At 38.2% G+C, this 9627-nt stretch overlaps 1 protein-coding gene across 1 annotated transcript; it reads right to left on the bottom strand.

The window, feature by feature from the left end:
- Window positions 1-1239: 1239 nt before the first annotated feature.
- Window positions 1240-8992, bottom strand: LOC111446390 (chaperone protein ClpD, chloroplastic-like). The gene is made up of 12 exons (XM_023085198.1): window positions 8095-8992; window positions 6188-6348; window positions 5860-6089; window positions 5523-5631; window positions 5209-5339; window positions 3513-3614; window positions 3148-3429; window positions 2964-3064; window positions 2549-2843; window positions 2150-2383; window positions 1841-2077; window positions 1240-1726 (listed from the first exon to the last, which is right to left on the bottom strand). Exons 1-12 carry the CDS (start codon window positions 8784-8786, stop codon window positions 1427-1429), a joined length of 2874 nt encoding a protein of 957 aa, XP_022940966.1. The 5' UTR covers window positions 8787-8992; the 3' UTR covers window positions 1240-1426.
- Between the last annotated feature and the right edge of the window lie 635 nt (window positions 8993-9627).

Below are 9627 nucleotides of genomic sequence, written 5' to 3'. Positions count from 1 at the left end.
TCTTAAATATATTAGATTTTTATTTTTCAGCAAAATTTTTAGATTTAATTCTCAATAGTTCCGATCATCTGGGATAAAATCATTTTGATTGGAGAGTTTTCATTAGGTTCTTAGATTCAATTAGCTAGGTTTTATATCAAACTGACTTATTGTAATACCTAGTTTAAAATAAAATAAAAATAAATAGAGAACATGTGTAGTAGTAGCCACCGTACGTGGGCGTTGATGTTGCTCTATTGGCTTAATTTATGGCGTATTTGAGGAATTTGATGAAATTTGAGATTTTTGAAGACTTAAACCCAAGCAAAACGTGTTGCGCATTTCAAGTAAGTGCCATCTTGAAACTTCTTATTGAGCTATGCTCGTAGTATGTATGAAAACACGATATAAGAAGTATGTCATAGAAATATGAGTCTGAACTGAGTTGATTTAATGTATGAAAAAACATGTTAAACGTTATGGTACACACTTACGAAGAAATAGTCTATTAAACTCTACTTTGAATGGATTTAAAAACATGTCATATTATCAATATTTAAGCATGGAGGGAGTTGATTTGTTGTACATAAGAGCACTTTAAACGTTAAGATGCACGTTAAACCCTTCAAATTAAATATATCATATATTAAATATTTATTTACACACTTTCAAAACTTTCTTTTAACTAAATCGATCTTTTTAGTATTAATATTTATTAAGTTCCAATTTTATTCAATTAATTAATTAAAATTTTTATTTAATCAATTTTCATTTTATTAACCATAGACTATTTCCCAATAGACCTATAATTGAACTCTTATGCTTTATAGAACAAGACCTATAATTGAACTATATGATTTATAAGACAAGTTGTGTCCATTACAAGTTGTTCGTAATTTCAGTTAGGTCAAACGAACATTTCACCCTTGTAATTACATTCTTCACTTTATGTACCATTGATCCTTCAATAAGCAATTTATTTAAACCAAGTTCCTTTTGGGCTTGCAATAGGATGAAGCTCTATTATTCAATACTCGAAAATAGCACTTAGAGAACTACCCAACTCTCATCCAAATTAAAGAACAAATCCTCACATGCATGCGCGAGTTCATAAACCAACTCTACCTTTTCATCTTCCAATGAATCAATAAAGAAATTATCGAAAATTCAAGGCTCAAAAGTTCGAAATAAAGCTTCTCGTCTCTCTAACAATCACCGACGATTAACACAAATCTCTACAAAAGATGACACGAGGGGGGGTCTGCTATGAAGTTGGTGTTATTTGCTATATCCGACCAAAAATATACAATTATTGTTTATCGAATGTATAACACATTTCAAAGAATATTTGTCGAGAAATCGACGTAGCTATACACTAAATATACATTAACTATACAATTTAATTTTTCTAAATCATGGGTAAACATGGTTACTATGTTCTTCTATGTCAAACAAGTGGAAATGCAGTATTGGATTGGTTTTGGTTTTTGACAAAGGGATTCCCAGTGGGATCCAAATCAATAACAAAAGTATCACCTGGCTTTGGATCTCCATAAAGGAATGCCTCACTCAATGGGTCTTCAACTATTGTGGTAACTGCCCTCCGAAGAGGTCTGGCTCCATAAGCTTTGTCATACCCTACTTCACATATCAGGTCCATTACCGACTCCGATAATTCTAGACCGATCCCGAGCGACATGAGCCTGTCCTTTATTTCTTGTACCATTATATTTAAGATCTCGAGCATCTGATATTAAAGAATCAAAGATTGTGCACATTAGTGTGTGGGTCGAACTTGTGCACACCTCATGAATATATTAAATCATAGGTAGGTGACCTGAATGCGAGAGAGGCAACTAACCTGAGACTTTTGAAGGGGTTGGAACACGACAGTCTCGTCTATCCGGTTCAGCAACTCCGGACGAAAGTACCCTTTGAGCTCCTCTGTCACAAGAGACTTCATTCCTGCATATGAAGTCGAGGACTCGTCGTCTGAGAGAAGGAAACCGATGGAGTGGTGTCTACCCTTTATGATTGAAGTCGAACCAATGTTTGATGTCATCACTATCAATGCGTTCTTAAACGAAACTCTCCGTCCCTGTCGACCCCAATTAGAAATGTAAAAAGCCTGAAAGCAGAGCACAAAGCCTGAAGTACAACGAGTACGAACCTGAGAATCTGTAAGGTGTCCATCTTCGAACAGCTGGAGGACGATGTTGAAAATATCGGGATGAGCTTTCTCTATCTCATCAAGCAGTACAACAGTAAATGGTTTCCTTCTAATAGCTTCTGTTAACGTTCCACCATCTCCGTAACCGAGATATCCTGGAGGTGATCCGATTAATTTACTCACAGAATGTCGCTCCATATATTCACTCATGTCTAATCTCAGCATGGCGTCTTCCTGCATGAATGATATGGTTACTGTCCAGATGCTAAATATACATTTCTGAAATTTAAACGCTCGATTAAACTCGGGGTGGGAATTCGAATCTTTGAGCTTCTAGTATGGTAGTCGCTACAATATCGTTATCATTCTGAAGAGCTACAGCAATATTTGATGAATTACCGATCCAAAGTAGCACCTTGCCAGAACTTTTGTTAGTTCAGTCTTGCCAACTCCAGTAGGGCCGCAAAAAAGAAGAACCGCTATTGGTCTGTCGGGATCCCTAAGCCCAACACGAGACCGTTTAACAGCTCGAGCAATTGCAGAAACAGCCTCATCTTGCCCAACAACTCGCTTTTTGAGCTGTTCGTCGAGACCCAGCAGAAGAATGCTCTCATCAATTGTTAGCTGCTGAACTGGGATCCCTGACCAAAGGGAAGTAACTGCTGCAATATCATCTGCCCCCACCACCACAGGTCTGGAACAAATCAAAATACGAATTAATTCTCCTTAAAAAAAAAAAAAAACCCTTTCTGAGTAACAGAGTGTTCTTCATCTCTTCCTCCTAGTATACATTTTTCAGAATAAAATTTCGTACTCATAATTATCTGATATTGAAGAGAAAGTGGACTCCGAGGCGTTGTTCCCAGAAGAATCCAAGCTTTGAACCCCTCCGTCTTTGAGTTTATTGGCCACGTTCTGTTCGTACACGGAAAAAAGAGAGGCGATATCAGTAATGATCAAAGGGTTGATCGAAAAAACGAGATGCGCAAATACAATACCGTTTCATGCATAGCCTGAACAGCCTTAATTACTTGCCAATAATCATCTGGTGATTTATAGAGTATAGAAGTCTGCAATTCTTTTCTCTTCTTAAAGGTTTCCATACGAGCTCTACTACCTGCTTCGTCAATGAGATCGATTGCCTTATCGGGAAGATACCTGTCGCTTATGTATCTTGCAGACAGATACACAGCAGCATTTATTGCTTCAAGGGTAAACTTGCAGTTGTGATGAGCCTCATATTTCTCACGAATGCTCAGCAACATTCTCACGGCGTTCTCCTGTATTTAGGATCCTATCTCATTAAACATTGAAAAACGTATGGTTTGTGCATACCATACGATCGAGAAATCGTGAAAGTTACCTGGCTAGGCTCCTCAATCAGCACAGGCTGGAATCGTCGTGCTAATGCTTTATCCTTCTCAAATTGCTTTGTGTATTCACCAATTGTGGTGGAAGCAATGCACTGTGACCAATACAATAGTTATGTACCAAGTGTGTATAAGTGACGATAGAAATAGTGCACATAGAGAAGCCAGAGATATCATTCTTAAATGACCAGAAGATTGACATCTAAAATGCAAAGGTACACATTTTTTTTCTTTCACACACAGACGATTTCATTGATGATTGAAATTAACAGAAAGGGATGTTTTATCCATTATGTTTACAAAAAAAACCTTCCCAATTTACAATGAGGGAGGTATGACTATAGGAAGCAAATGTATTAGACTATTTACACCAAGATATAGTGTGATAAACAATACTGTTGAAGAGCTTCGTGTATGTTTGTCTTCTCCGTGCAAACTCTTTGATTTCTTTCCTTCCACAGAGTCCAAAAGAAAACCACATCAGAGTTTTGCGTTCTTGAAGAGGTGGTACATTAGAACCATATCCAATAAATCTTTTACCTCCATAGGAAAAGTGAGATGTCATCCGAGGGGATTGAAAATCATTTTCTAAAAACTCGGAGCACATATACATTGTATAAATAAGTGATTTTGTGATTTGTTGTCTTTCTTGCACACTGAACACCAACTTGGAAATAGAATCAGGTAGGTCATTCTTTCTTGATCGCTTGTGCTAATGGCTTATGTGCCCGTTTCCAAAGGAAAAACTTCAACTTTTTAGGGTGATTTCTTTTCCATATTGTCTTTGTTAGTGTGGGGTTTATTGCTTCTACTTTTTCTCCTACGTCGAACATCAAACATTTTGTAGAGAAGACCCTGTCAGCGCTAGGAAACCATGTCAATGAGTGCTTCTTTAGGCAATGCAACTAGGGCGAGGTCGAGACGTAATTCAGACCCTTTTGTTGTTTCGTTCTCCTTCAAGTTCCTACCAAGTTTCACGTCCCAAAAATAGTTGACATCATTCCATGTTACTTTGATCATGGCTGTTTTGCTATGAAAGAATCTATATAGAAGTGGATACCATAAGGCTAGCCTAGAGTTTCCAATCAAGGAATCGGTCTAGAAAGACGTGTCTTCTCCATCACCCACCCTATAGCGAATTCAGCTGGTAATGAGGTTTTGGTGTTCTTTTCATGGACTTCCATGGCTTCTTTACAGAAGATGAAGGGGATCGATTTGTAAATGATGTAGGAGAATATTTGGCCTTTATAAGTTCTCTCCACGAGGTGTTTTCTTTGTGATTATATCTCCATATCCATTTGGCAAGGAGAGCTTTGTTCTTCTCCCTTATTGAAATCGACCAAGTCCTTCCTTGTCTGCTGGAAGGTTTATGATATTCTATCGTACAAGGTGTAGCCCATCTTTCCGCAGATAATTCCTAAATAATCTTTCAATATTTGTAGCACTTTAGAGGTTGGACAGTGTGGCATGCAAAGATTCATACTACTCGATCATAATATTAATCATGGAAAAGCGAAAATTATCATTCGAGCGAGTTATGTCAAAACTAACATCACGACACAGTACACATTATTTCCAAGCATTACAAGCTAAGCATAGTTCACTGTGTCATTTAGGTGACCTTAAAAATTGCATTCATGCATATTGGATCCGATATTTGTAAGTTCAAGATAAGATTAGCGACGATACCTGCAATTTTCCCCTTCCGAGTGACGGTTTCAATAAATTAGCGAAGTTAAGACCCGACCCTTTACCTCCACCTCCAGATGTGCCAAGGTCAGCAAGTGAATGGACTTCATCAATAAAAAGGATAATATTGCCTGCAACCAACCGTAACACGTATGTAAGATTAAAACTAGTTCGACTTCAGACGTTCTTTTGTGAGCTTGTTCGGTTGCCTTTTTGTAAACTTATGTATTCTTTCATGTGTTCATCCAGGTTTTCATAAAAATAATAATAATAACAACAAAAGAAAATGAATGCAAATTACAACAAGCCTCAACCTGATTCTGTTATCTCTTTAATTAGCGCGGTAACACGTGCCTCCAATTCTCCCCTTTCCTTCGAACCAGACATGAGTAGTCCAATATCCAAGGACATTACGCGTTTATTCTGTGGAGAGAAAAAAAAAAAGCGGTTCCTAATGTATGTTGTACGAACAAACTTCGAACGTTGTTTCAATAAGATAAAGAGATAAATCACATGGGCAATAGATGATACAATCAATACAAACCTTCTTAGAATTACAAATGAAAAATCACTTATAATTATACAAACAAAACTAAATCAGAGCTTAGTATAAATGTCAAAAGAGAATCAAGCGGAAATGAGAAATCGTACCAACAGTACGAACGGAGCATCTGCCTGAGCTATACTGAGAGCCAACCCTTCAGCAATTGCTGTCTTTCCAACTCCACTCTCACCAATAAGAATAGGGTTATTTTTTGTTCTACGACAAAGTATCTCCACAACTCGTTCAACTTCAGAATCTCGACCGAAAATAGGGTCAATGAATCCTTCGCTAGCACGAGCAGTAAGATCCACACAGAACCGAGCCAAAGCACTATTTTCTGATACAATATAAAAAAGTATTGAGCACCTCTTTTCCATTGCTCAAATTCAAAACAAAAAATAAAACACATATATGATCAGCATCATAACCTATTACCTTTCTCTTTTTGAGAGGGTTTCGTACGAAGAGGTTTTCTAGAAGCGGATTTTTTAGGCATCCATTGCAATGAACTAGATGGCTCTCTACCATCTTTGGCAAGCTCCCCTTTAAGCCTGGATATCGCGGCATCTACCAACTGAGTAACATTTACCCCTAAGCTGAAACAATTTCAAGAAGCACAATCATTGAATTCCCCTTAAAATCTGCCCAATAAATATGCCACAATTGATGAAGTTTATAAATAATGTTGATTATGGAATGGTTCAAAAAATGGTAAAATCATATTCATGATGCTACTCTTCTGGGCAGATGCACCAATGCACTTAAAACGCGTTAAGCACTAATTTCGTTTTCAATAACATGAATGAAGCAAAAATGGGGGTCGGACAACAAAAAGATCGGTCTGATCCAGGCCAAACAAAAAACAAAGATACAAGAAATTGCTCTAATGTTTAAGAATAAAACGTAAAGGATAACAAGTACTTGGGCAATCTTCTTTGAAGTCTCTCACAAGTATTGGGTTTTTTCTCGGTTAAGGTTCCGCAAGAATACTTCAACCTTTTTCAAATATTTTTCGAAGGGAAATATCGTGCATAAGGTTCTGCTCACTTATCTTAGGGCTAAGGGATCTCTCATTCAATATACCATTCACGTGAAGAGTCCACCCTCTCGAGTCCTCCTGAAGAGGAGGCCTTGGTGATTGATAAGTTCATAAAGGGAGTTCCACTTTGCAATTCAAGGGCAGTGAGATTCCTTCAAATCTGAATGCTCCCGGTTCGAAGCAAAAGACCAGTACTGGTTCACCTTAAAGCTTTTGGTGTTTGCCACATTGTAAAGCCTCGGGTAGTATATTGACCATTTATCGACAAAGATCTTCCTAAAAGAGGATTTTATCACCCTTCCCTGAGATAGATATGTACCATTTATCGACAAAGATCACAGCATTTAGAGACGGACCCCGGCTGTTTGAAACGAACTAAAACTTTAGGAGAAGGGTACCATTTATCAGGGGCAATCATCTTCCTCCATAGGGCCCTTGACTCAGTCATAAATCTTCACTACCATTTAGTCAGCAGAGTAACACTCCTGTTTAAGATTTTCATTGCCTGGGCCACCATATGCAATTGGAATAGAAACAGTACTCCAATTTACCAGATTACTACTTCCCTCTTTTGACAGATCTTTCCACAAGAAATCCCGAACGCTCTTTTCCAGCTTCTTGATTACAACCCTGGGCATTTGAACACGGAGAACCATCTCCCAGTTTTCTTGGGGGAAAAGAAAAGATCACACGAAACCATCGAACAAAGGAGTTTTACTGTCCTCACAAACAATTCAAACTGAAAAGGAAACAGAAAGGGTACACAAAGATGAGCTCGAAAAGTCGAGTATCGGTGCGTCCCACAGCTAAGCAACCTGATCTCAACTCTCTAGCCCTTTCTTACAAATTTCTGCAGTTTCTTCCCCTCCAAATCTCCCATTGTTGCTTTAACCGCTAGACCAAATCATTGTCACCGTGTTCTAAAAGGTTACTTGCAGATGCAAACGCTTCTTATTAACTTCACAGCAACAAATTTGGCCTTACCTTTAATCCAAATACACCTCTCTCAGCTAAGGAGGTGCAGATGGTCAAAGGGTGTAACCAAAAATATCTAATCTGCTGAGGCATATGCCTCTATTTGGATTGCTTCAGCAAAAACATCAGACACCAATAAACATGAACAAGAAGAACAGTAAATTCTAAAACAAAAAACAGGCATTGGAAAAGAAAATTCAGAAGAGAACTCGTGAAGAATTATGGAGAACATTTCTTCAAGTTCATGAGAGATTCTCCATGGTTGTGCAAAATGGTCTAGATCCATGGCTATTCAAAAGTGAGAGAAATGAATATAATGCAACAATACCTCCTCAAAATCAACTGTATGCTTCCATCATCGTCAGCAGCAAGTAAAGCAATGGAAAGGTGTTCAGGTCCAATGAAATGATGGCCCATTTGCTTGGAATACTCAACAGCGGAATCAAACACCCTCTTGGTGCTGATAGCAAAGGGGACATGAGGCGTAATAGCCGCACTATGAACACTGGCATCACCTATTGCATCGTTAGTATGCCAAATATCACGAACGGCCTCACGAGCCACAGAGAGTGTAAGACCCGAATCTAAAAAACCACCAGCAGATTGATTATGTTCTTCCTCAGCAATCAAACCCAAAAGAAGATGTTGGGTAAAAACCAAATCCTTCGAAAGGGCTTTCGCCTCTCTCTGCGAAAAGATCACAGCCTTAATCGCTCTTTCGGTGAACCGCTCAAAAATGGCAGAAATGACCGGAATCCTCAACCGCCTCTTCCGCCGGATTTTGCCGCTGATTAAACCATTTCGCGAACGAAATGAAGTGACAAACGCAGGGGAAAACGAGGACACAAGATTGGAAGATGGGAATCCATGGATTCGCCGTCCGGATAAATTGGAACTCGATAGAACACTCAATGAACAAGTGGAAGAAGAAACCGTAGCCGGAGAAATCAAATGGGTCTGTTTATGGCAATCGAACACCGAAGTTTGATGGAACAAATTGGAAGATGGGGTCGCTGGCATTTTTGTTCAAATCGCAGAAAAAGAAATTCTAAAGAACCCACTAGAAATCTCAATCCCAAATTCTCAGAGGAAATAACCCATGAATCAATTGAAAGAATCGGAGTGTTGGGGCGGTGATGAAGGTTAAGAACAAGCAAAGAATTGCAGAAGAGTAACACGGCACGTAAAAGGAAAGGAATACCGAATCGGGCACGGTGATGAAGACCCACATGGTGAAGGGATACTTATTTCAACGCCGACGGAGAGGACCGGGGCTTGAGACAGTACCATATTGAGACGCAATCCGCAAACGTCAGTGCCAATAATTTGTCTTTTACAACAGCTTTCTAACATTACAAGGACGTTCATCTCGCCTTTCCCCTTCGGCTCGTATTGAACAATGAATGAATCGAGTCACCCATTTGAAATATCTCATAGCAATTGGTAGATGGTCGAAATTTGATTAGTCTTTTGCATCTGAACAGTAGAATTCACCTCACGTAAGAGGTATCAAAGTGGTATTAGTCTTCGACCATGTTAGATTAGATGACCATATTTTGAAGCTTATAACACAACAAGCTTAAAATCGAAACCTACTTCGATCAATTTTTGACTTGTCTTTCGTCTAGTTAGTTCATGTGTTAAAAAGCAGTTCCAAAAAAATACTTTTCAGCCTATTTGTCGTCGTGTTGGCTGCTTTTTGTTCACGTGCCGTTCTAAAAACTTAGTTTCTCTTCTTAATATCAAGTTTAAAGTCGAAACTCTAATTTATAAATTTTAATGGAATAATTAGGTTATATATATATATATATATATATATATATATATATATATATATATATATATATATATATATATATAT

This window comes from Cucurbita moschata, unplaced genomic scaffold (genome assembly GCF_002738365.1).
Source record: "Cucurbita moschata cultivar Rifu unplaced genomic scaffold, Cmos_1.0 Cmo_Scf00008, whole genome shotgun sequence".
NCBI classification, from domain to species: Eukaryota; Viridiplantae; Streptophyta; class Magnoliopsida; order Cucurbitales; family Cucurbitaceae; genus Cucurbita; species Cucurbita moschata.
Note: the sequence above shows the minus strand (reverse complement) of the source record. Positions and strands in the feature narration are given on the sequence as shown.